Below are 26,139 nucleotides of genomic sequence, written 5' to 3' on the forward strand. Positions count from 1 at the left end.
GTATGCACGGGAAACTCCGGAACCGGCGCTTGGGACTTTGTGCTCTCACGGCGCGACGAGGTTTGCGCCCATCCTCTCATCCTAACACCCTTCTCCGCAGCATTCAAAAGCTGAAGATTTGACGGCCCCGAGACGACACGCCGAGCGCAATGAGCGCAGACAAAGGAAGCGAAGGACGAGGGGTTGGAGTGGTGAACAAAAAATAATGCGGAGGCACGAAAAATGCTTGAAGGTGAGTCTTCAGCGCACTCACTGATGATTTTTGTTCCCAACTCTTCACTGTGTGAGTAGGTGCATCAATGAGGAACGAGCTCGTGGTGCCTACTTGCCTGCTCGTCTGCGCATCCCGCATATTTGTGCTGGCCCTCTCGCGCCCGTCCGTTCATGCCTGCGTGCCCTAACTAGCGTTTTTGCTTACCAGTCCTCGCCGACTGTCTCGCCTGCTGCCCTCGCCTTCATGCTCGTTCGCCCTCCCTCCTACTCTCGCCCGTTTACTCGTTCTTGCCTGCTCGCTGTTGCCCTCACGCGCCTGCTGGCTCGCCCACTCGGTTGCCGGCTCTCATCTGCTCAGGATCGCCTTCTCGCCAACTTGCTCGTCCACTCTCTCTTGCCTGTCCGCCGCCGTCTGCCGCCGTCTTGCCCACCGGCATACAATCCTGCCTGCTCGCTCATCTGCCGGCTCGCCCGCTCTCGTTGCCCTCCCTCGCCTCGCCTACTAGTACCCGCCTTGCTTCGTCATCTTGCTATCTCACACGTTCACCTGTTTTAGCTACTTGTCTTGGCCCTCTTACTGATAGGTAGACCGTAGCCTGCAGTCCTTCTCGCGCCCGCGCCCTTGACCCACTCTCGGCTCAGAGCCTGCCTCTTGCCTGTACACTCGCTTGCGGCTTCTCGACTGCCCGTCTGTTCTTGTCCACGCACCCGTACTCACGCTCTGTTTCTTACCCAAGTGGAAGCTGCTCCGGGAAGTGCTCGGGAAGGGGGCCTGGGCGCAGCGACGAGCGGACGGCCGGCGTCGACGAGCGGAGTGCGGGGACGGGTGATTGGCTCGCGGGGATGGGCGAGAGCGAGGGCGCGACGAGGGTGAGGGTGAGGGTCTGCAGGTGAGTGCAGCCATACGCGCGCGGGCTCACTAACGGCAGGCGCAGGACGCGTCGACGTGCTGCGCGACGCGTACGGCGACCGCGAGCACACATACAAGACCGACAAACGGTCAGGAGCCATCGGGCGGACGGGTGGATGGGCGTGCGTGCGAGCAGAACGGTAAGCGAGCGGGACAGCGAGCGAGCGAGTCGGCGGGCGGACGAGCGTTAGCAACAACGGGCGGCGACTGGCGCGGACCAACAGCAAGCACGTTGACCACGAGCGTGCTGGGTGAATGCCGAGCATGCAGACGTGGCCGGCGAGCGCACATGCAGGCGGGCGGGCAAGTGGAACATGAGCGCACAGGCAGGCGAGCGGGACAGCGGGCGGGCAGGTGGGATGGCGAGCGCGCCGGCGCGTGGACGAGCGACCGAAGGAACGGGCAGGAAATCGAACGAGTAGACGGCCAGGCAGACGGACTGGAGAGCTCGCGGGCGGGTGGGACGTTGGACAGGTAAGTGGGCAAGCGGGAACAGAGGAAGGCGGGTGCCCTGCGCAGTCACTGCCGATGAACGCGTACACAGGCAGGTGGTCACACAACCAGGGAACGACGCTCATGGCAACCGCGCGCAGGACACTGCTAAAGAACGTACCCACAGGCGAGTCAGCACCATACGCACATCGACCACGAACGCGCTGGGCGAATGCCCAGCGCGCAGGCTTGGCCGATGAACGGCGAGCGAAGGGTGGGTGGAGACACCAACGAGCAAACGGGAGGGCTCGCGGGCGGCGCGTACAGACGGGACGCAGGGCGGGAAGACGGGAAGATGTATGGGCGAAAGGCTCGCTGGGACGCGCGAGTCGATGGTGGGTACGCACGAGCGAGGAAGATGGTGGGGAACACGGCAAGGACTCAGGACAACGGGTGCTGCCCGCTTGCCCGCGCAATCACTCGCTCGCCCACCCGCCCGCCTGCGCGAGCCTCTCCGCCGTTCTGCCCACTCCCCACTCCCTCACCTATCTGCTCGCCTATCCGCGCCCGCAGACCAGTGAAACCGCACATGACCCGTATCCGCTGCACGGGTACGGTACCTGGGCAGGTACGGGTACGGGTACAGGTAAGCCCCGGCAATTCACAGCTTGCGACAGGTCTGTACGCGGGGCGGGTACGGGTAATAGACTACTACCACTGGCAGCGCTGGCGGCGGGAGCTACACATACGTACACATTTAATACCGAACTTGATTACTATCAGTGTTTTAGCACCCAATTGATTAGTATGATCCTAAACCATATGATGCGACGTCACTACAACCGCTACACCACGGTTTGTGGGAAGTATCATGCTTATAGTATGAAATAGCATGCAATTTTGTGAGATAACATGGCCTCACTGAGACCATATCTTCCATGAAGTAGTGAGAATTCGTTCTCCCTGAGTGTCATTTAGATCTAATTAGAAAGGGGGTAAAGCAAAGTGATCTAATCTCTAATGCACCTAATTAGGTGACATTTTGCACGATTATGCCTCATTTTGCATCATGTGTCCTCATTTGCGAATCTGGATTTTCCTGATGTAGACCACTGTACAGTCCCCCGTACATCTCATAGACTCAGAGGCCTCGCATACCACTGCTCGACCTCACGGTTGGGTTTTTGTGTGGCTTTTGTGTTCTTTTCGGTCGCGTCAACGGAAAGAGTATGTGAACTGCTTTGTTGAACTCGTCGGTGGGTGGCCGGCGTCTATCCTGCGGATAGCGCCGAGCCGCGTCCAAAATCGAACTGTGGCCTTCCGGCGTACCATACCCTTTGCCAGCGAACTCATTTTCTCGTCGAAAGCAACCACTTCCGGTGGTCAGTTTGTGACATTGGATTTGAGTGGACTCGACACATATGAAGGTGGAAGATAGTGAGTCGAATAGAAGGTATGTTTGCTACATCATCCCGTGCGCGCCGACTCCTGAACTTGAACTGATAACTTGAACCACTGACAGGACGCCGAGTGCTCTGCATCGCTTTAGTCTGACGATCACCGCTCGCCGGCCCATCAAGAACGTGCTTTGCGTACTCAGCATTGTACCGATTTGACAGCCGGGCAGCTCAAGTGACACCGATGGTCATTCTTCCGGGCTTCCGGCCAAGGGTAGGTCGTGTTTTTGGCTGTTCAGAACTTAGAACCTAGATCGCGCCGCCTATAGGCGTCCAGCCTGAATTCGCAAGAGCTTTCTGCTGGGATCTGTCAGAGTCACGTGTAATACATAGCCTCGCTGGGCTGTGGCCCCCTCAGGCTGTAGCAACTTGCCGCGATGTTCGGCGCAGTGTACACTCATTGTGACTTAGGTATGCGCAGTGCACAGTTGTTGCTGTAATCTTACTCACCCATTCCGCCTGTCTGCAGCTGACGAGAAGGGTCGTTCGCCGCTGCCGTCACGAAAGGAGTTTCAAGTTGGCCCACATGTCGGATCATCATCGTCGAGCATCGGACAACCCGGACGTATTGTGGGATGTCCTTCAGTACTTCGTACCACCTACAATCAAGTTTAGTCCATACGTACATGACCACCGGCGTGAAGTGGCCGTCGGAAAGGAGTGGAAGACGCTCGCGTACTGTGCACGCATCTCGAAAGCCTTCTCATCAGCAAAGCGGCGATTTGTCTGACGCGCCCTAAGGTATCTAAACCTATCTGAGCGACCTAAATGCTGCCTGACTCACCTAGCTCATCTAATACTTGTCTAGACTTCACGCCATTTGAGTGATACTGTAACATTGAATAATACCCGTATACTACTAGTACAGTACTTGACATTGAATACAAAGCGGACCCGCCGCCGCTAGAACGCGTGCTCGTGACCGTGATAATCGACAAATTTATTTACCAAGTATGCACGAAAGGCGTCGAGTGAGTCTTGCACACGGAAGCCGGCAGGAAGTGGGTCTCGGCCATACACAGGCAGCAAGTGTGCCGCGCGGAAAATTGTGTCTAGATGAATGACCTCATATGGCCTCTGTGCGTCGGCATCCAGTTCCGGCTCGACTATCCACATCCCTGTCTCCTCGTCAGGCTCATTGCCGACCGGCACGAACCATTCGACAAGGGCACAGGGGTATAGGATACCATTGAACTTGAAGGAAAAGAGAAGGCGAACACGTACGGCGTCCAGACCCCGAAAGCCCTTCTGCTCGGCATCCTTCTGCACAAAAGCGCAGTCATAGTGTGCTCCATCCGATCGCCAGGACGGCGTCGCTCGAATGCGCTCACGCCGCATTCCACCAGCACCAGACGGATCAGCCGGGGCGTAGAATGTTGCGACCGCGGAGGGGAAGACCGATATCCGCAGGTTCGGTATTGTATAGGTCGCCAGGACACGTTCGTCATCCGGATCCTTGTGCAGCTGCTGTGCTAAGAACCGCGCGATGGATGCTGTTAGTTCGGGGCGTCCGAGGTGAGTCGCAAGCTCGATTAACGCAGTAGGGTAGTTCTTGGCTGTTAAGGCAAGCACTTTGAGTGATTGCGACGGTGAGCGATGTTGGTGACACACCTCGGCGACAGGCCAGAAGAACAAATGCCTCGACTGGTGGCCCTTCCACAGCACCATCGTCGTCGTCGTCATCAGCATCCCCAGGTTCATCGCCCTCTCCATGCCCATAGTAGTCGGCGTCGATTGGATTGTTCGCGCCAGGTTGTTCTTGGCCGGCAGGTCCAGCGGCGTTACGGTTGGGCTGAAGTTCAGGCTCGGGGATCAGCGGAGGGCCTTGCAGTGGATAGTCAAGCTCGTCGATGTCATCTTGAGCGATGTTCTCGGCAGCTGCGGATCGGGACAACGAGGTGGTGACAGCCTCCGAAAGGCAGGTTCCTTCGAGCATGCCTCGTGCGGCGAAGTCCACACGTGCTGCGGCAAGTTTATCGAGCCGCTGATTGGTCAATAGCATCTGGCCGAGGGCGCGATACCGGTTCGACCGCCGCCACGGCTCCTTGACGGCCTTGATGTGCTTGCTCTCGGTGAGCGAAGTGCAGAGGCCATAGAGGGCGCCGAAGTTCCAGGTGTGGCGAGGGGTATGTCCATGGGAGTGCTGGCGCGGTAATGAGAAGCCTTCAGGCCTAACACCTGCATGACGAAGGAACTCTCGGTGGCGGTGGTACTCGGTGAGGTGCGCCTCACATTCGTCGAGCTTGGTATCTGTTTGAATGGGGTGGCGAATCCTATATGCAAATTCTAGATATTCGTGGACCATACACACGATCTCGGGCGGGACAAGCCCTTTGATCGCGGCGAGGAAGATCTGACCATTAGAAATGATAAGTTCATGGCCTCTCTGTAGTATTAGTTGTGCCGTATTAATGATCTTTGACTTACCTTCATAAGGGCTCGAGAATCGTCGCCCGTCCATTGCTTGAAGTTTCGCCCTTGACGAAAGTGTCGCAGGCCAGCAAAAGGCGGCATAGCAGCTATCCTGTAGTGGCCAGTGGATTTGACGTGAGTTTTACCGTGATACACTCATATTTCCTTGTCTGTGCTTACCGTCGGTCTATCTCATCCACGATCTCTGCAGCACGTCCTTCGCCATGCTCAATCTTGAGGTAGTCTATCGTCCAATCGACGACGTGGTCTTTGAAAGGCTTGATTACTTGATGCAAGAGGTCGCCCGACAGTAATTCATGGATATCAGCACGCGGGAAATTGTTCGTATAAGGCTAGCAGTGGTACAGAGGCGAGTTCGCAGGCTGCTCAAATTCGTAGTTGTGGAACACTTACAATGACGTTTGCAACAATCCCATACTCCTCCCACAGCAGCTTCGTGTCGAACCGTCGAACCAGCTCCTCGGTGAGCTCCTCGCTTCGACGGCCTTGCATGAAGCCCGCGTCGAGATCATTGAAGGGTCCTGGGCACCTACAACCCTGGTGAGTCATCGAGACCTTGACAGTAAAGCATTGTGTGACTTACACCGGACACCAGCCTTCAACAATGCACGCCGCCAGAGCTTGTTCAGGATAGTCCATCAAGTTCGGGCCGACACCATAGAGAGCACGGCGAAAGTGTGAGTCAGGACAGCGCACAACCTCTGGGGTAGACATCGCAGGACGAAGGGGGTCCAGAACAGCGGCGACACTTGCGTGATACAACTGGCGTTTGAACGTGCGAAAGGCGGTGGTATTTTGGTGCTTCTTTTCACCTATTGACGTGTCAACATGCGGCAGTGTCCAGCGCCGAAAACGGTTTACTTACATTTCGCAATCGCTAGGAATGCCACGACACGAACGGCACCGCGGTGTGCACGCCTGACACCGTTCGAAACGTTGCCGATGGAGACATATAGGGGATAGTACTCGTTCTGCCCCGTCGCGACTGACACGGTCGTCTTGTCGCTTCCCACAATGACAGGTACGAACATCGACCCATGCGTGGTAGGGTCTTCTGCGATCTTATCCTTTGTCCACGTAAGTGATCAGCTGATATCCCCATGGTGTAATCGGACGGTTGACTCACTGCCTGCCGCCACGCCCAGTTGCCAGATAAAACATTCGTGAGTCGTCGGCCGCCTTGTTCATTGACTTCTTGATAGGGCACCAGATTGAACTCGTTGTCCCCATTGTAGTCTTCGCATTCGACCAACGAGTGTACGACAACACGGGTGTTCCGCATCCATATATCGTATTTCTCGGTCATCCATGATGGTATGTCCCCCTCTGGCAAGGCGCCGCGGTAACACAGCTCAACCTTGGACCACGACGCATCACCAAGGGAGATGACATCGATTGTATCAAGCAGGTGAGCAGAATTGTCGAAAGGCGGCTTGCCTCCATATTGAATGAGCGATGCGGCCCACAGATCCATCAAGGTGTTCACGTCCCTTTGTGACATTTGATTCTTCTTGTACAGGAACTCTGCCACCTCGAACTCCAGCCGTGAGCCAAACGGCGTCCAGTTGCCTTTGTCAGGCCTGTCTCGAGATGGAGGGGGTGCACCCGGCTCGATGAACTCGCTACCATCTCTGGTGCATGGCAAAGCTATTGCGACTGCGGTAAGTCTGCGCTTTTCCTCGAGTAATTCGTGCTGTATAACATGACGTACCATTCAAAGCAGGGTGATATCGACGTCTCCATCTCGCATCGGGTTCTGGCTGCGGATCTCTCTCAGCATCTCGAAATTCGGGCTCGATTGCTTGAAGCGGCGGCCCCGGTTCGTGTATCTCGTCTGGTGCCAGTCGATCATGCGGTGGTGGTGTTGCAGCGCGAGCAGGTAGCGGGGGATGAGCAGTGTTACGATGTTGAGTAAGTCCCGAGTGATTTCTGCATGTTTTGCCACAAATGCGACACTGAATTGGTATAGGGATGCTCGGCGGAATAGGTATGTTCAACGGGTGGTTCATCATAGCAGTTGCACGATAGCTCGGTGGATGGAGGTGAGTATTTCGTCCCCGAAGATGCTGTACGATAAGACTTAGCTATGAATCAAAGCCCGGCCGAGCACCGACTGCCGCTGGCGGCAAAGAACTCTGCCCGCCGACCTCGCCCTCACAGAGTCCCTATTGGCTCGGGTCATCCGGGTGGGTATCACCGGCGACGCCCGCTACCAAGACATCCCTTTGCCACGTCGTATTGCCTCCTCCATTTCTACCACTACCACCACCCGCTCTTCGATACCGTTTCCGTTCAGTGTTGAGCACTGCGGCCCTCTCTCTCTTATTCACTCTCATCTGTTACTGGCCCTCTCTCTCTTATTTGTTCTCATCCGTCACCATGTCTTCGGACGCTCAGGCTTCCCAACGTCACACTCGTGCAGCTAACGCTTTTGCACATCCAGGTCTTCCGGATGTCAAAGAACCGGTGAAGCGGCGTAGCAAGAAGGAAATCGAGGCGGCTAGGAAGGCTCAAGAGGCAGCAAATGACGCTGCCGAGCGTGGTCGTACGACTGCGGTCAAAAGTGTAGCATCAGTGCAGCATGACATGAAGCAGCGCGACGCACAGGAGCAGGCTCAACGTGTGCTGCCACCCAAGTTCGCTGTCAAAGCCTACAAGTCTTCGACCAACGTGGGGCCAGAGTCACAGGCTGTCGACCACGACATCTCTGACACTGAAAGTCTCGGTAAGTTGTGTCCGAGTCGTGGCTGTATGTCTCAAACTGATCATGCTGTTGACAACTACTATGTATGTACAAAGACTCGCCGCTCGCAGTTGCACCGGTTCCTCCGAAGAAGACAAAGCTGAAGAAGGTAACGCGAAAGGAGATTGATGCCTTTCCCGTTACGACAACCGCTGCTGCCGAGCAGGCAGTACCCAAAACCTTGACCGAAAAGCATGAGGTCGCATCCGGAAAGCGCAAGTCCACGGCTGGGTGAGTCTAAGCTACGTGCCATGAAGCCTCTTATGCTAATCTTCACCCATCCTCTTAGGTCTGGCGAAGGTGTTCCAGCTCCCAAGAAGCCAAAGCCGACGCACCCTTCAGGATTACTGGTGTCATGGAGAGGGACCAAAAGTTCCACGGCCCCTTCATCTGCGAAGTCACACAGCAAGCCTGAGGGTACTCCCACCGTTCCAGCTGCAACACTAGGTAACATGACTAGAATACTCTGTCAGTGTATTGAACGTCTAGCTTACTGTTCCGAATGCTCTCTAGCTTCCACAATGCCCGAGGATACCACTGGTGAGGTCGACGGATATGAATCCGGCGACTCAGTAGTCGAAGTTCACGCAGACTCACGACGCACGACTGAGGTAATTCACAGTCATCCTCACTGTTCAACAATGACATCATCATTTTTCAGGGCATTGTCAGTGTCGATTCCGAGGGCGAAGAGCTTGTGCCGAAGTCGAAGGGCAAGAAATCATCTGGTGTCGGCTTCATTGACCTCGGGAGCGACTTCGCACAAGCTGTGCAAACCAAGGTGTCTGCCCAGAACGTGACGAGTCAGGCGATCACGCAGCCTGCTGATGAACGTCAGGGTAGCCGCCGGCGCACAGTGACGAACCATGACTTACCCCGAGGCACACTGCAAAGGTACAACAAGGTCTTCATGCCGAAGCTAATCCACGTCATTGCTTGTCTCGCGAATCCCTGGGAGTTGCAGGTCATCGACTTCGCCGCGGAGCTTCGGCGCCTCTGGGACGAAGTCTTTCCGGATGTGGTGCTTGGGTACGAGGTCGAGGCGGGGTCTTTACTGTATACTTTGGTACGTGGATGATCTGAGTGCATGCATTCATAGCCACTGAATTCCTGCAGTCGATGCAGCGCATCTACAACTGGCGCTCCAGTTTCGGTGCCAATGCGATCAACGCAGTCGAGAAGTTCTGGGTGAATGTGGGTATCGAAGACCCGCGTGATCGTGCGGAGTGCGCACGAGTTGCACTTGGGCAAGGGAAGCCATATCTCTTCGGCCATGTGGAGTTCATGCCAGATGGACAGACTATCGTGGTAATCCATAGTGTTCGCCTGCTGCGAGTGCGTACATCTGCAAAGGGCTTTTCTTTATTGTAGCAGTAGGCATTCTACGGAGCTCTAGGTAGGGCTCTGATACTGTATAGTGTTACATGTTATTGTACCTGCTTTGTAGCTCTCTGTAGGCAACAGGACACTCTGTAGGCAGCCCCGTGGCCATGCTGTTCGACCTCATAGGCTAAATAGCTCAAGCTCACGGCACACTGATCGGCCGCATGTCAAGTGGGACCTGAGGCCATCTGAATCGCAAAATGAAGGCCCGTCGCAGGCTTACGTGCAAGACGAGAGTATGACAGTATAACGGTCACACTAAGTAGTACTATAGACGATTTTTACGGAATACATCCAAAGTGCCCTAGTCGTAGCATACAAAAAGTTGGGAGGTCGAAATAGGGACTAAAATAGAATGTCTTACTTTGTTCAGTGACATTATCTACGTTCCATCTTCTGTCGATTGCTCTCCCATATGCGGGCCAGAGGTGACAGTTGCGAACTATGCGGTCCGCCACGATGACCTCACCATATGGACGCTGTTGCCGAGTGGAGGGTGAGAGGACATACAAGCACGAGTGAGGATCCATACGGTGAAACGGTGTCATCCACTCGATGTAAGCAAGTGCCTGGCGCTGCGGTACTTCTGAACGACTCGGAGTGGGGTAGTGGTGAGGCAAGGTGAAGATCGCGCGAATGTGAGCCACACGAAGACCTGTGAAGTCAATCCCGTAAGCATCAGTGCGACGGGCGCGATCGTCGGCGATCGCAAGTAGACTGACTTTGTGCACATACCTTCTAATGGTGTCCCTGCCGTCCTGCTGTTTGGTTCTCCTGTCCGAATCAATGCAAAGTACATACGCGCTGCCCTTCCAGAGAGACGACCCTGCGGGGGGACTGGCGGGCTGGCACGGATCGTATTCTTGACCTTGTGGTAGCTCGTGGCGGCGATAGGCGGCAGGTGGACGCAGAGCTGGGCGTAGAGATCGAAACCGTCGAAGGAATGTGGAACAAAGGTAGGATGTTGTGTGCGCATGTAGCTTGTCAGCGCGGCTAGGAACTGAGGTGCGTTGTGTTGTTCCATAATAGTCGCTGCAGTCACGCCACGCAGGCCGGTCGTTCGTCTGGCAGACACCTTGTACGTAGTGACAGCGGTGCGTTTATTGAGGATTTCCTGCTGTTGACCGGTTGTTGTAGCCATCGCCGGTCCCTGATGTGCGACCTGGATCGTGTCTGACTCGTCGTCCACCCCGGTCTCTCCCTGCGCGGTTGTAACCCCTGCATCAGGGCTTGAACAGCCTGCGTGCCGTTCGCCATTGCGCCAAGATAGGTATCGTGCGAACCGGTCGACAGCTTCCTGACGGCGGAGCCAAGTGACCATTTGGGAGACGTAGTCCTTGTGGTTGCTCGCACGGTAAGCATCTTTAGCATAATCGATGTGCAAGCGTTCAGGGGACTCGGTGTTGTAGCCGTCTGCACTGCCGAACTTCAGGATCATCGCAACGTAATGCTCGATAGAATGCAGTTTCGGGATGTTGAAGTGTTCCTGGGTGCGTGCGCCAAGTTCGATGAAGATTTGCTTATGCGAATGGAAGTCGTCAAGACTCTTCTTCAGCAGGTCGAGCGTCTGCGAGGTGTGCGAGTGAAGGGAAGCGAGGTAGATAAAGTCCAAAACAGCGCGCACAGCGCTGATGACAGCTGGTTCTGCGCGGCCCATGAGTACGCCGAGGAAGACGCGCTCCATCTCCTTGTGCTCGCGTCCTGTCCATTGCGAAACTGTCGAGATACCATGCGCAAAGTGTCGAAGCCCAGGTGCGTCGCTCATGGCTCTAAATCGCACATCAAGCTCATCCTCGCCGACGATCGCCGTACACCACTTGACGAGGTGGTCCTTGAAGACACCTTTATGGAGCTGATGCAGCAGATCAGGCGTGAACCACTCGAAGACATTGGAATGGGGAAGATCCGCCCAGAAAGGCGGATACACAGGGCGGAGACCAAGTTCGTTGAAGCGTGCCTGGGCTGTGCCGGGAAGCGTGCCAGTCGGCGAATGGTCCTGCTCCCGGAGAAGTGACAACGTCTCTTCTTGACTGCGCGCGGGGTAGGTCTCGTGTTCGCCACGACGAGTTGGAGGAACCTGACACATGGGGCACCGATTTTCCATGCAGCATCCCACGAGACACTGCTCGGGGTAATCTGCAACGTACGCCGCGACGATTGGCCAAACGGACCGCTTCCGACGGTCCGCACACGTCATGGTTACGCCGGTGCGTCCAGCTTTGGCAACAGAGGCGAGCATTTTCCTCATGCAATAATGGAAGAGGCGGTACTTCACTGCCGGCCGCGCCTTGTCCGTGAACCCATCGAGCTTCGCGACTGGGAGGTAGCCTATGAGCACTGTCGCATGCGATGAGACTTCACGCCGGACGTCCTTCGCGATGTTGCCAATCGTCAGATATACCGGCCATGCACTCTTGTCGCCTCGAAATTGTGAGAGTTTGGTCTTATCGGACGAGAGGATCACGGGCGCAATTGTTGCGCCCGGCGGTAGTAAGGACTGTATCATACATATCGCTCAGGTGAGTTTCTTCTTGTCGTTAGACGTAACCATCTTACTCACTTGTAGATTCCACCACCAGTCTGCCGTTGACATCTCGCTGATGACTCTCGTCTTCCCATTTTTGTCCACAAAATGCCGCTCTGGTGCATATTTCATGGCGTCACGGAAGGTCGGATTTCCGATTAGCTCACGGATGCATTCAAGAGGGTCCCGGAACCAGAACTCCACCGTCTCCTTCATTGCTTTTCCATCAAGGTCCGTGATATCACCGAGGAGTTCAACTAGCTCGCACTGCCAGTCCGCGCCATTAGGGAGGCTATCAACACTCCGCAGAAGAGTGTCCTTATTGCGGTAGCCAGGCTGGACCCGGCGCTGAATCTAAGTTTGATTATCATTCAGAACAATCCATACATATGGAGACAAGTGATCAACGTACAATGGGAAGCTTGAGGAAGTGCTCTGTTTGCGTATGTCCGATGTTCTTGATAAGCCACTTCGCTAACTCCCACTCCTCGTTGTCTGCGAAGGGCCCATATACAGCGTCACCCTTCAGGATCTGGTCGTCGCGGACTTTCTCGAACTGCGTGGGCGACTCTCCAAAAGAGAAACCTGCATGTGCTCCATCCGGGAACGTCTGCAAGTAACGAGCTTCAGGGGCAAGGTGGGAGTCCTCTTCAGGGACATCCTCAACGGTCGTACGGCGTGGTGCAGCAGCAGAGGGAGGGATCGCGTCCTGATCAAATAGAGATGGTGACGCGCTGGAGTCAAGGTGAGCATCTTCCATGCTGTCTGGTTCGGTGGCGGCGCTGGCTTCCAAGTCGGTGGTAGCATCCGAGTCAGCCTGAGGTCTTTCATCGTGACGCTGACCTAGTGCTTCTGCAGCTTCAGACTGCATTTGCTGGCGACGTCGACGTTCCGCCCACAATTCCGCTAGACGTGCGTCACGTTTCTGCTTGCATCCAGTAGCGACTGACTGAGCCTGGTGTCTGGATACAGCGGCTTGACCCTTGAACGACTGGTTGCAGTACTGGCAGATAGCCATTGGTAGGGAGTACTAGTGAATGGAGAGGTGGAGGATTCCGAGCGGGTACGTGCTATGCTGGTTGTACTTCGTGTGTGAAAGTCCACTAATGATCCGAGTCGGCGTACTTGCAAGTCAAGCTTCGCACAGCCGATCCCGCTGTTTGCTACTGATTGCCACGCTGGCATAGGTCCTCTCTCAGTGACAGCACATGAGCTTTCACGTCCTTTGCTGCTGGGTAGCTAGTACTTCGTCAAGCTCTTGACCGCCTAACTCGCCATCCAGACTCCAGCCTCTGATTCACTGGCATGAATTTACGGCCTCCTTCGAGTCAAGCTCACTTTGCTTCGCAAGAACTATCGACACCTGCAGGCAGAGGACGTCGGCAGAGCCGACCGACTGAGCGAATCGAATGCTACCGTATGTGTTGACTCGTCAATTCCTATCATTTGCTCCAAAGCTCATGTCTTGTTATTCTTCTGACAGGCCAAGAACTTGCGACGCAGGAAGCTCGTCGCACGGCCCGCAATGCAAGGCGATCAAGCTACAGTGGAGACGTCCCAGCGAACAATATGCAAGCTACGAGCATGACAAGTGCTCATGTACCCCAATCTGTCGACGGTGGAGTGCGGCACGATGGTCTCTCGGAGCCAACACGGCTACAGGTTCCGTCTCAGAGTGCGTTCGGCATGCCATCTGAATGGCTTCCTAGGTATGACGTCGTTGTTCATATTCTATGATTGCTTGCAATACATTCATGTATGTTTGCTATTATAGTACTGCACCGGTGCAACTCCAACCATCATTCAATGGTGCCGCAAGCTCACAGTATATGGAATTTGGGAGTGACTCCACAGTTCAGTGGGAGTTTCCAAATCCTGTTGCGTTCTTCAATCCGAGTCCGCCTCAGTTATCGACTTCAAACTATGGTATGACATCTAGCTCTAATGCGGTACAATCGACAGCTGACTCCGAGAATACCCCAGATGATCAGCATCAGCCAATACCTCCGCCTGCCGTGAATTCAGTCATCCCGAATAATCTAGGAATTACTGTGTCGGCTCCGGGTCAGGCTGCTGACCAGCATGAAGTGGCGGTTGTTCCGCACGCTGCAACTGTCAATCACATTGGTTGGTCGACATTGAGATGCCTGCATGTCACGATGGTTCTATACTGATGCTGTTACGGAAGGTCAAGGCCTACTACCACCTGAAGACGACAACCACAATGCTGAAGTTTTCGATGCAGATGTTCCCCGCGGGATGCAGATGGTACGCCGAAGCTCAGGCTCCTGTGACCCGGGGGATGTACTGTACGAGACACCGTGACTTTCATACAGATCTCGTCAACCCCGGTCTCCTTGCTACCAATCAGACGGATCGGTTCGGGTAGTACTCGGCGGGTCACAGCCAATGTTCCACCTCCATGCTCGCCGGCTGCCCAATCCGAGTCCTCAAGACGGGCTTCATCATCAGAGACTCCTTCCGGGTCGGGTCACGACGTAAGTACCTGTTAGACTTATTCCCTACTGAACCTGTATCGCCTTGCTGACACATCATATCGTCCGTGCTAGGCGAGCCACGTTCAGCCTGGAGTCAACATCAGTAATCTACTGGAGAGCCGACTCTCCAGCAATGCGATGTCCGAGGATGTGAGTCCTTTATAGTGTTATCCGTCCTACACCATACTGAATAAGGCTTGTACCAACACTAGCCACGGAGTCAAACAATCGGTCGCAGGCAGCGTGAAGATGCTGATGACAGCTGCGATGTCAATACACCTGATTCTTCTCGTCGAAAGCGCTCCCGGAAGCGCGATCGGAAGATGCGCAGTGTGTGTGTCTTGGACGATGAACGACAGGACGTCGCCAAGCGTGCATACAAGTTCTTCAAACTGATTGTGATCACAACGGAGCCGTGGGTCTCCTGGGACGATGCAAATGATTTCGCAGATGATGCGTGGGAGATGGCTTGTAAGGAAGCAGATGTCGACCTAGATGCACTTCCTCCAACTAACGAGGCGCGTAATTTGGTGAGTAATGACTGGCGTACGACTATTGATTCATAGTATTGATGCAGTCATTAAGATCAAAGATCGAACCTCTCAGCTCCGCTGCGTAATGAAGACAATTGCACGCAACTTGCTTCCAGGACAATACGGGTTCAAGCCAGGGCACTCGGACGAGGTCATTGCGTACAACCGTGACCTCGTAAATCGTTTGAAGAGTGGTACTAACCGTGCATTCTCTCATATTGTACGTAACTTTTGTCCAATACTTCTGCCACTGAACGGGCTAGATGATCGATTCATTTGACTTTCACAGGACCCCGGGAATCCAGTGACTGCATGCCGGAACCCAATCTTTGCTGACATCCTCGCGAAAACGTGCGGATGGTTTGCAAACCCGAAAGGCGACGGTATCCGCTACGGCCATTACTTTACGCCTGGGCGTTCAATGCAAGTCGTCATGGCTCAGTTACTTACAACGGTATGCACCAGTTTATTGGCATGTGTAGGCCGGGTCTGATACCGATTGTCGGACGTGTCACATGTAGGTCGAGTGCGCAATTGACGAATGGCAGACAGGTATACACAAGGACCTGGACTTTCGAGAGAGCGTGTACGCAAGTGTGTTCAACAAACATTTGGAGTGGCTTGTCGAGTGGGAGAAGTTTTCGCGTGCGCACTCGCAAGCGGATGTTTGCATGCAACGTGACTTGATACAGGAGCTGCGGTGAGTCTTAGCTTCGCCAGACAAACAGTCGCAAGCCCAATGCTGAATGGACTGCAGCCACAGAGCCGGTAGTGATGTAGTTGAAGACTCATCTGCCAGCGAGAATGGCATACCCGTTCATTACGATTTTACTCAATTCGAATCTTACGGATCCAACCAATAATCACTTCATGAACCCGATGCCTGGACAGCGTCGTCATCTCTTCAAAGCAGGCCATTGTACTTACTCTACTGACAACGACACATTCTGATTCAAAACGTCAATATCTAGAAATACCATTCGTAATCCATACACTTTGTTATTCGCTAGCAGTGTGCAGTTCAGAATGCGACTCGTCTGAGGTGTCGTTACAATCATATGAATCAGCGTGCTGGCGCAATGCGATGACAGACGGGCTCAATCGCCGACTCGGAGATGCTAGTGAGATGCAGATCGGCCTACAGTGCCTATGCGCCCTATCCTATGGCTCTTCTGTAGCGATCGACCGGCTCTGTAGCGATCAACACGCTCTCGAGTGTCACATAGCAGGGACCTTCCCTCTCGACCTACCAGACCTACCAGCCCTATATAACACTCTGTAGTGAAGACGAATTTTGCAGATGTAGATACTGATTACATCATGTCTCGTACAGAAACGCCATCATCGTTTTGAACATCCCATCATCCTAGATGCCCTCGCAGAGCATCTGCGCATCATTGACAGTGTCGCTCCCCAGCCTGACTCGGAGACGTATCCACGTGGTGCAATCTTGCTTGCAGCCGCAGCTGTACGTCTCCGATGTTGACTGATGAATAATGTGCTAACAAATTCCATTGTTGTGTGCAGGCGGAGAGAGCGTGGAAGCTCGCAACAATCAATGGCGTGATCGCTCGCAAACGCAACGGTGTCGATACGTTCTCGGAGAAGGCTGTTGGTCCAAGCATCGCATTTTTCGGCAATGCCATTGCGACACTTACCGACACGAAGTGGAGCCGAATCCTGTCGAACGCACGCAAACTTCTTGCCACCAAGGACACGGCAACCAAATTCTTGGCTGCCGAAGCATTGATCGACAACTATGACGACCTGTATTCGGACTCGGATTCCGACGTTGTTGAGGATGATGTATGCTCTTCTATGCTAAGGCTCACCATCCACTGATACCCTCTGTCATACAGAACACGAAGTTTTGACCTCGCGGTGTCTGCTCGTAGCGTCGATGCAGACCATCGGCACCACTGGCATGGCATTGCTTCGTACGCCCGGCGCCAAATTCCCTTACTATTCTACAGTCAATCATTCTTTGAAGCTGCTTCTAATATCTGCTAATCTCGCTTTCTGTCGACCTCACACCTCTCGTACTACTGCAGTGCACGTAGTATACTATGGACTAGTCTTCTTAGCCATGAGATGTGGCTCGAATATACTGTTTGTTTCGTATCTGGTGTCTGATCTGTCTGAACATTGTCTGATTGCCATACAGAGGTCAGTGTATCATATGTCTAATGAATGTCTCATGATACTGTAGTATTCAATACAGTCCGGCGGTCACGCGTCACAAGGCCCCTCGCCACACCGGTAAAGGACCCTTGTCACGGGTCACTGGGGGGCCCGCCGGTTGTGACAAATGCACAAAAATTTGGCCGCCTCCGGTGGCGGCCTCAGCACTCGTTTCGACGACGTTTATAGCCCATCGACGCTCCGCCGCACCGTCTGCACCGTCTTTGTCACACGTCACCGTCGCTCGCGCCGCGCCGCCTGGCGGCGGCGCGGCTGTCACAGTCACAACCTGCGCCGGATTGAATTGAATACTACAGTAGTCTAGAATGGCTTGTATCAGACACGAATCTACTAATTGAACTTGTGTCGTCTATTTGTCCTGATCAGTCTAAATGTCTGTATAAGACCGATTAGGCGATCTTAGACGAAGTGACTGATTTGCTGATGGCCTCGGAGGCTGCGTTGCCTCTACTTTGGCGAGAACTCCCGTCACTCACCATCTGGAAAAGCTTCGTTTGAGAATGACAATGAAATATTGACAATAATCAGCATTTCTAGGTAAAGATCTACAATACCACCTATTCTTTGTTTCCCAGATTAGCGGATTTTCTCTTACCCCCTGCTCTTCCTGGGTGAATTAATGATAATTACATGCAATACGAGCCACTTCTGCGCACTTGCTGCACATTATCTGACGTGTAATTCAAGGATCGCGCATTCTTTGTTTCGCTTTCTGGTTATGCAGTGTCATACGAGGATCATTATGGGATAGAATGCATAATTGTTATTCTAGAACAGTGGCAATGACAACATAGCTCGCGTATCACTAGCACGTCCAATTAGCATTCTGTGTTGTCTCGACTGTCCTGCTACTAGTAGTATCACTGCTGCTGCCAGCCCTCTATTACTACTCGTCAGGTATACCAGCCCAGTCAATCCCTGTTCCGTTCTCGCCAGTGGCATCTGCATGTCGTAGACTATTCAGTACGTTATGATTGACACTAAAGAGCTACGAGTCAGTGAAATGCATCCACAAGAAGATGAAGCGATCGCACACCACAGCCTTGAAGATATTGTGCATCACCCGATGATAGCGATTCGGCTTTTGCTGGCGGAAGTCAGCGAGTCGTATCATATGCTCTCGATACGTCGACGCATTGGCTGGTCCGAATTCCATGGGTTTCTGTAACTTCAGCTTGTGATCGGAGACGACTGCCTCAACCTAGAGGCATAGTGTAAGACTCGCATATGAATCGGAATACGACATACCGCTGTCATAGTCAATGCGAGCATTCTTGGCGGAATCTCGTATTCAGATGCAGTCAGCACGTTCGAGGACTTGAAGTTGTCGCCATTACTAAGCAAGCTAATCCCGTAGTTGGGCGTAGACATGAAGAATGCTGCGTGCACAGCTGGAATAATGACCGGATTTTCGTAGGGTGCATTTTGATCGAAGCCAGCCTGTGCTCGTAAGCATGTCAGTAACAGTCACTGTGAGAGCGTTGAACATACCTCTTCAGTCCATGGATAGATATACCTCATGTCCGTGAGCAATGCAGCCTCATTGGGGCCGCCTCCAGCCTGCATATTGATGAGATGGAATGCATGCTCGACTACAGACGTAAGGGCTTTCTTCATTGATGTTCGGTTGAGAAGCAGGCGGTGAGACACCTATAATTTGTGCGAATGCAATGAGTACATGTCTGACCATAGCGTCGGGACAATGAGAACACTTGCATAAGTCAACAGGGGTTTTGCGTAGCGTTCATACGACCCTCGCTCCAAGCGATCTGCGAAGTCACCTTCGCCATCAAACCGGAGCTTGTCTGCAGCCTTGACCAATGCTTTGAAGGCGATCTTGTCGACGCATTCCTTCTGCATCGGTGTCTCCATTATCTTGAGCTCCGAGAACTTGAGCGGCTGATCTTCGTGTCCGAACACAAGAAGTTGATCGCCAATCGGATAGCTCTCATGAATGAGCTGCCGGACGTCTGCGTTTTGTGGCTTCAAATCGATCTTCATACTCTTGACACCTCCATGCTTGAGCACAATCTCCGTGTGGGACTGCCAGACCACAGTATTGTCCTCGTCAACTTGGCTTGCATGGGGAGCCTTTATTTTGGCTTCGCGAATCTCGGGCATCTGATCATTAGTGCGGTGAGTGGTTAGCTAAGGGAACAAGAACTTCCGTACCTCGTCCTTGAGCTTCTTCCGCTGATTCTTCGTCAACTGATTCACAAGTGTCAGTCTACTACTCGGTAATCAATTGTGTGACGACTGCGCACCGGTCGTGGTTTAGAGCGAACAACAACCTCCGCCATCTCCATATCCGACCCATCGTCTGATAGACCTTGGCGATTCTGAACAGCATAGCGAGAGCCGTCATTGAGATCGGGCTCTGATGACTCGGAGCGGTGACGCGGCACGGCCTGGGGACTATCGTCTTCCGACTCGTTGTCGGCCATGCTGTGCTGCGTTTCCGCATCATCAGTATCAGTAGTCGGAGGGTCAATGGGAAGAGACGATGTGACGCTCGACGACCGAGATCCTGCGTTCTTCGACCGGAACCGCGGAGGGCGGATGCTAGCTTGAGCTTCATCATCTCCCGCCAACCCATGATCATCTGCGTGGAATTGTTTTCAGTACACAGACTTGCAACACAACGTGTCCGTCTCACCACGATTTGAAAACCTAACCGACTAGACATGATCATCGTAAGCACTAACATAATGGTACCATGAATGTCAAACAGTCGACATCGTACCCACCTCTGATTCGAGGTCATCACAGCCGCCCCGGGGCTCCGGTTCCTCGCCATCATCATCCTGCTGTGAGTCATTGTCTCTCCGTTCCTCGCCGCTATCGTTGAGCATATCTTCGACGTCTTGAGGTGTCGCGGCGCGTGTGACTCCAGACTTGAGCTTTCCGTGGTCTTTCTGAGAGACGCGTTGCTGCGATGCAATTGGTAGCATCGGCCCAACCCGTGAGTCGTCGTCCGAGTCGCTGATGATCGCTGCCGCGTAACGCTTCTCTGTAGAGTGGGCTCAGGATGCGCTGATGAGCCCTTAGCTCACCTACCCACCGAAAACGCCATTTACGGTCGATACAACGGTACACTAAGTCAGAACGGCCGACGCACTGTCCGTCCGTTCGAGGGAACCGCCCGATGTTCGAAGCTCAAGCGTCAATGTTCGGAACCCTTAGTGGCAAGGGCAAGCGGTTTAGAAGCGTCGCTACATTGGTAGGACTACGGGCAAGTACACGGCTAGGTCAAACTAACTAGTGACGGCCTCGGCAACTCTCGTATCTATGGCCTCGACCTCCACACCCATGACCACCACCCCTACCCCTACGAACAGACGGACCGGCGTCGAAGCTACGGTCAGTGTTGACGCGCTCGAGCAGGCTTTCGAGCAACCCGACGAGGGTGCCGTGCGTGCGGCGCTGGTCGACTGCGATGTTGTGAATCGCTCGACCCATGGACTCGAGGTTGTCGGGCAGCTGGCGGAAGTCGGACAGGATCAACGTCTCGCGCTGATACTGTGGGTTCGCGAGAGGACGACGTTCGGCCTGGTTGACTTGTTCGAGCAGCACCAAGGTCTCGGACCACGCGATCGTAGGGTAGGGCGAACCTAGGATGTCTCCCTGGTTGCCATCGCGGTGAAAGACCTCGTCGAGGTAACGCATCAACTCGTCGATCTCGGGGAACGACCTAGGAGCAGGAAGCGTATCGTTCGCTAGCAGGATGGCCCGGCTGCGGGACTCGAACAAGAATCGCTGTTCGAAGGTCGGTTCGATGGTTCGAACGATAGTCTAAGTTCGGAGGCACGTACAATCATCCAACGGACTCCGTGGGCCCAAGCCAGCCACTCTCCGGGACTGTTGGCATCGTATCGCGGCTCGACAAGTCCCTCGGTCTTGAGGACCTCTAGGAGGCGGTAGTAGCGGGCAGCATACGCTTCGGAAGTTGGGTCGAGGTGCGGCATGTTCGTGTAAGTCAGGCGAACTCCTGCAGCTGTCTCATATCTTCGAGGACTGTCACCGGCTCCGGTTATGACCTTCGCCGTTCGGGGACGGTCGCCCGTTATGCGGAACCTGCGGAAGGCCGAGTTGGATTCTCTCATGTGTTAGTAGGTCCGGGTCGAGCGTTGTGACATTCTCCGATTGGCTGCTTTCCTTATCACTTTCATTCATCATTTCTTATTTCTCTTGGCTCTCTTGGTCTTCGGACCGTATTTTCCTGTATATACTCTGGGACTTGTTCCCTTCGAATCTCAGAGACCCCCTTACCCTCTCAATCTCACCTCGCACCGGCGAGGTTCGTCAGTCAGCCAGTACGTTCGAAGTCAGCAAGTTCGCCAGTCAGTCAGTACGTTCGAAGCCAGTCAGTCAGTTCGCCAGTACGTTCGTCAGCTCGTAGTTGCCCCGAGAGGCTCTACACTTCTTCTCCTGCCGTCGCTCGCCTTCCTTGTCACCGTTCGTTCGACACGTCTGTCGAAACTCCCTCCTACCTTCGAGGCTTAGCCCTCGTCTTCGAACAGTCTTCGACATCTTCGAAGCTCTCCCACGTCGTTCGGAGTCTTGTCCGTCCTCCTCCTTCTTACCTAGACCACTGTACAGTCCCACGTACATCTCATAGACTCAGAGGCCTCGCATACCACTGCTCGACCTCACGGTTGGGTTTTTGTGTGGCTTTTGTGTTCTTTTCGGTCGCGTCATCTTGGAGCCCACCGCGAGGGGGATATAGAGCAAGATTCCGCCGCGTCGGAACTTCGACGTCAACCCTGAAGACTACCGAGACTACGAAAGTCCTCTTCTCGCACTCGCTATCGACAGTCGTCTAGGTCCCGGATCCGCCGCCGCCTTTCGCAGGCATAGCAACCCTCTACCAGGACCTTCGACTATCCCCTCTTCGTCCGAACACGTCGAGCTTGTCCCCGATCACGACGATCAGGAACGCTCCGCTCGAGACCAAGTACCTACTACTCCATCCCATCCCGGACGTGCTCGAAGACTTTCGCTCTCAGACGACCTAGAGTCTCGAGTCTTTGGCTCTCCTCTACCGTCCCTAACGCCGTCGCCACCTCTCGAAGGAGAGGACCTCAGTTCAGCCACGCCGATCACGACGCGTAGTGGAGCCACCACCTCACGTCTACCTTTACCCACTCGTTGCCGAGCGTCGTTAGCCCCTCCAGGACCAGAGTCGTCCGAGCCGCGAAGGACTTCGACCAGCGACAACCAAAACCCTTCGAACGATCCACCAAATCCTTCGAACCCTCCGAACACCGATACGAACATGTCCGAAGCAGCAGCACAAGCTTCGAAGGCGGCTTCCATGCCTGCCCGCGGTCACTCGACTGCGCCGGTCTTTGATGAGTCAGAGCCTTTCGCGTTCAACCGTTTCTTCCAGGACCTCGAGACCCACTTCACGCGATGCGGGATCATCACCAATGCGGACAAGAAGTCATGGGCCGTTCGGTACCCGCCGATACGGGTCTCGGACCTGTGGACGATGCAGCCGACGTACAAGGATGCTACGAAGACGTACGACGAGTTTAAGACAGCTCTTCGAACACTCTACCCGGGTGCCGACGACCAACACAAGTATTCGACAGACGACCTCGACAAGGTAGTTCAGGAACGTCAGAGGCTTGGTCTGAGCAACGCGCTCGATCTCGCCGCTTACTACCGTGACTTCTACATGATCTCAGAGTACCTCATCGCTCAAGGTTCTCTCTCGACGCTCGAACAAGATCGAAGGTTCCAACAAGGCTTTCCCCCAGCGCTTTGGGGACCGATCGAACAACGCTTGTTCATGAAGAACCCTGACCACTCGAGACGCAAGCCATGGACCTTCGCGCAGATCTACATCGCCGCTCAATGGGTCCTAGACGGCCCTACCCCCGCTTCGACGTTTCAGCAAGTCATAGTCCAATCTTCGAACGTCAGCTCAGGTCCTTCGAACGCCGCACCATCTTCTTCGTCTGGCGTTAAGAACGAAGACCTCCTACCAGTCTTGCAGACGCTGATCAAGACTCTCGAGGCTCAGCAGTTTAGGAGTCGGTCACCCGGACCACCTGGTGGTAGAGACGGCCCTCACTGCTTCTACTGCGGTCGTTCGGGCTGTCGCATCAACGACTGCGAAATGTTCGAAGACGACGCCAAGAAGGGCTTGTGCCGGAGGAACCCAGACGGCAAGGTCGTGTCGTTCGACGGTCGATTCATGAGCAGGAGAGAGGGCGAGACCCTCCGCGACGCCATCTATGAGTACGCGCGCCGCACCGGCAAGGTCGGACTTAACGCGAACACTTCGAACGGTTCGGGCGGTGCCACCCAAGGTTCGACTACCTCCCAGCTACTTTACGAAGCGATCGAGACCCCACCGACTGCGACGTACGCCTTAGACATTGGTGAGACTAGTGCAGAGCACGGGTACACCCGCGGGTGTCCCGAGGTGTACCCGTACCCGTACCCGCCCGGGTACAGACCCGCGACGGCGGGTACGGGTTCTGCACGGGTCCAGGCGGGTCCAGGGCGGGTCCGCGGGTCCACGGGTATGGAGACGAGTCTGCAGGGTGGTGGGCGCGTGGATGTGTGGAGGATCGCATGGACGATTGTGTGGGTGTGGTGCGCGTTTTCAAAAGCTCGCCGGCTTGTAGACCTCTGCGTGTCAATCTGCCAGTGGGTATCATACCTCCTCCTCCCGCGCGCCGCGCGCAAACTGCCCGCCGACCACGCCGACCACGCTGTGATTCGTGCCGTCCCGCAGACGCAGCCGAGAGGCGGTGGGCGAGAGGGCGAGCGAGTCAGCGGGCAAGCGAGACGGTCGGCCTTGAAACGAGACGGTCGGCAAGCAGGGCGGTCGGCAAGTGGGACGATCGGCAAGCGGGACGATTGGCGAGCAGGACGGCGGGCAGACAAAAGGCGCACGAAATAGCAAGACGGCGAGCGTCAGGTACGGGACAGAGAGATCATGACGGGCGAGTGAGATGGCGGGCGAGTTGGGTGGCAAGCAGACGAGAGTCAGCAAGCAGAACAGGGCGCAATTGGGATACGGGTGAGCAGCACACGGGCAAGTGTGAGGGCGGGCGAGCGAGACGGCTAGCGAGGGGGACAGCAAGATGGCGGACGAGCGAGGCGACAAGCAGCCGGTAGTGGGCGCTGGCGAACGAGCTGGCCACGAGAGTCTCCGTGTCCATCCTGGTCGAGCACACTCACTTCAGTGAGCTGTTTACGTGTCTGTGTTAACGGACACCCGCAGTGCCTGACCACACTCCCTAGCCCACGTTCTCGCCCTCCGGATCTCGAGCCATCCCGTCCTTCTCGTGGTCCCGGTACGTACATTGCGCCCTCCGCCTGACTGCGCGTGCTAACGCGCGTCGTCCCTGGGCTAGTGTCACTGCGACAGGCATTCAGCATGCGTGAACGCGTAGACTAGTACGTCTTCTGTGCTGTTTATTTCTGTACGTCCGGTGTTGCTAATGCACGATCCATCCTTCCGAGATGCTACAGTGGACAGGCGAGACGGCGGGCGGCCAGACAGCGGGCGGCCAGAATGGCTGGTGAGCAGCACAGCGAGAGGGACGACGATCGAGCAGCATGGCGGGCGAGAGGGACGATGAGAGAGAGGGACGGCGAAACAAGTAATAGGGTGGGTGAATAGGACAGCGGGTGAGTGGAAAGGCGGGTGAGACGGCGGGTGAGCGGCTAAATAGCGGGCGAGCAGACGATGAGGCGGGCGAGCGGGCGAACGAGTGGGCTAGCAGGATGGCAAGTATGGAGGGGAGGGGAGGGAGGAAGACAGGTGGACTCGGCGAGGGAGGGCAAGCGGGCGAGCGAACCAGAAAGAGGGTGAGAGCAGGCAGGCGCGAACGGGCGGGCAGGTGAGAGCGGGCTGGTGGGCACGAGAGCGGGCTGGCGGGCGCGAGAGCGGGCTGGCGGGCGCGAGAGTGCGAGCGGGTGCGAGAGTGCGAGCGGGTGCGAGAGGGCAGGCGGGTGCGAGAAGGCAGGTAGGTGCGAGAAGGCAGGTGGGCGCGAGAGGGCGGTGGGCGCTAGAGGATGGGGTGACTAGCAAACTGTTAGTAGGGATGCAATAGATGACTCACCATCGGCTTTCGTGCCTCTGCTATCCTTTTGTTCGTTCAACGCTCCTGCCCCTCATCTTGTACACCTCCAGTTGGCTGGCACATGGAGTCCGTAGCTGCTGTCGCCACGTTAGACGCATGATTCGCCCGTCTCGAGGTGTATCTCCTTCGTCTGGGCTTGTTGCGCCTCGGCCTCTAAGTGTCCGCGCTTCGGCAAGTCGTATTCGGGCTGTGAGACGGCGCGACTGCCTCTGGCACGTCGCTGTTGTCCGAGCTGGTGGCAGCAGTACCGCAAGGCGCGTCTGGCGTTTGTGCGAGTGACGGGTACGGTCACGGGTACGGGTTTGGTCCGGGTCACAGAAACGTGACCCGTACCCGTACCCGGGCGTACCCGTACCCGGTACCCGCGCGGGTTCCCACGACCCGTGCTCTGCACTAGGTGAGACCCTCGAACGTATGCGAGACCAGTTGTCACATATTACGGAGGTCTACGCCCAAGAGCAGCGGAAGAAGCACGTGTTCGACGGCGTCATGATTGACAAGAGGCCGCAGCGTTCCACGGCCCGTCCTGCGAACTTGCCCACCGATAAGTCACGAGCTCCGGACTCCCGAGGCTCTTCGAAGGAGCGTACCGTACGCTTCGCTTCGCCGCCTGTGTCGAGTCAGCAAGCAGCACCGATCGAGACCCCAATCACGCGTTCGAAGAGTGTAGAGCGTGCAGGTCCGCCACCGAGAGCTCCGACGCCAC

At 55.2% G+C, this 26,139-nt stretch overlaps 7 protein-coding genes across 7 annotated transcripts; 3 read left to right on the forward strand and 4 right to left on the reverse strand.

Annotated features, from left to right (window-relative positions):
* Nucleotides 1-3,915: 3,915 nt before the first annotated feature.
* Nucleotides 3,916-7,159, reverse strand: B0H18DRAFT_1118615 (uncharacterized protein; the record flags this gene model as incomplete). The annotated part of the gene is made up of 8 exons (XM_048033815.1): nucleotides 3,916-4,568; nucleotides 4,624-5,365; nucleotides 5,440-5,536; nucleotides 5,605-5,777; nucleotides 5,839-5,974; nucleotides 6,029-6,257; nucleotides 6,311-6,512; nucleotides 6,572-7,159. The coding sequence occupies 8 exons, from the start codon at nucleotides 7,157-7,159 to the stop codon at nucleotides 3,916-3,918; spliced, it is 2,820 nt and encodes a 939-aa protein (XP_047894193.1).
* A 665-nt stretch (nucleotides 7,160-7,824) lies between these two features.
* B0H18DRAFT_1118616 (uncharacterized protein) lies at nucleotides 7,825-9,559 on the forward strand (the record flags this gene model as incomplete). The annotated part of the gene is made up of 6 exons (XM_048033816.1): nucleotides 7,825-8,170; nucleotides 8,245-8,419; nucleotides 8,478-8,635; nucleotides 8,702-8,760; nucleotides 8,811-9,254; nucleotides 9,305-9,559. The coding sequence occupies 6 exons, from the start codon at nucleotides 7,825-7,827 to the stop codon at nucleotides 9,557-9,559; spliced, it is 1,437 nt and encodes a 478-aa protein (XP_047894194.1).
* Nucleotides 9,560-9,852: 293 nt separating this feature from the next.
* On the reverse strand, nucleotides 9,853-10,547 carry B0H18DRAFT_875719 (uncharacterized protein; the record flags this gene model as incomplete). Its single annotated transcript, XM_048040445.1, has 2 exons — nucleotides 9,853-10,226; nucleotides 10,307-10,547. The coding sequence occupies 2 exons, from the start codon at nucleotides 10,545-10,547 to the stop codon at nucleotides 9,853-9,855; spliced, it is 615 nt and encodes a 204-aa protein (XP_047894195.1).
* Nucleotides 10,548-12,086: 1,539 nt separating this feature from the next.
* On the reverse strand, nucleotides 12,087-12,855 carry B0H18DRAFT_875767 (uncharacterized protein; the record flags this gene model as incomplete). The annotated part of the gene is made up of 2 exons (XM_048040446.1): nucleotides 12,087-12,449; nucleotides 12,508-12,855. The coding sequence occupies 2 exons, from the start codon at nucleotides 12,853-12,855 to the stop codon at nucleotides 12,087-12,089; spliced, it is 711 nt and encodes a 236-aa protein (XP_047894196.1).
* A 2,275-nt stretch (nucleotides 12,856-15,130) lies between these two features.
* On the forward strand, nucleotides 15,131-15,830 carry B0H18DRAFT_875627 (uncharacterized protein; the record flags this gene model as incomplete). Its single annotated transcript, XM_048040437.1, has 3 exons — nucleotides 15,131-15,346; nucleotides 15,416-15,580; nucleotides 15,648-15,830. 3 exons carry the CDS (start codon nucleotides 15,131-15,133, stop codon nucleotides 15,828-15,830), a joined length of 564 nt encoding a protein of 187 aa, XP_047894197.1.
* A 2,486-nt stretch (nucleotides 15,831-18,316) lies between these two features.
* On the reverse strand, nucleotides 18,317-20,146 carry B0H18DRAFT_954479 (uncharacterized protein; the record flags this gene model as incomplete). The annotated part of the gene is made up of 9 exons (XM_048042273.1): nucleotides 18,317-18,529; nucleotides 18,577-18,768; nucleotides 18,820-18,888; nucleotides 18,929-18,978; nucleotides 19,110-19,449; nucleotides 19,501-19,536; nucleotides 19,593-19,930; nucleotides 19,985-19,998; nucleotides 20,076-20,146. 9 exons carry the CDS (start codon nucleotides 20,144-20,146, stop codon nucleotides 18,317-18,319), a joined length of 1,323 nt encoding a protein of 440 aa, XP_047894198.1.
* Nucleotides 20,147-24,428: 4,282 nt separating this feature from the next.
* On the forward strand, nucleotides 24,429-25,194 carry B0H18DRAFT_954480 (uncharacterized protein; the record flags this gene model as incomplete). The annotated part of the gene is made up of 5 exons (XM_048042274.1): nucleotides 24,429-24,529; nucleotides 24,589-24,641; nucleotides 24,702-24,744; nucleotides 24,820-24,958; nucleotides 24,991-25,194. 5 exons carry the CDS (start codon nucleotides 24,429-24,431, stop codon nucleotides 25,192-25,194), a joined length of 540 nt encoding a protein of 179 aa, XP_047894199.1.
* Between the last annotated feature and the right edge of the window lie 945 nt (nucleotides 25,195-26,139).

Source organism: Fomitopsis serialis, assembly GCF_022376445.1.
Source record: "Fomitopsis serialis strain Sig1Antser10 chromosome Unknown B0H18scaffold_28, whole genome shotgun sequence".
Classification (NCBI taxonomy): domain Eukaryota; kingdom Fungi; phylum Basidiomycota; class Agaricomycetes; order Polyporales; family Fomitopsidaceae; genus Fomitopsis; species Fomitopsis serialis.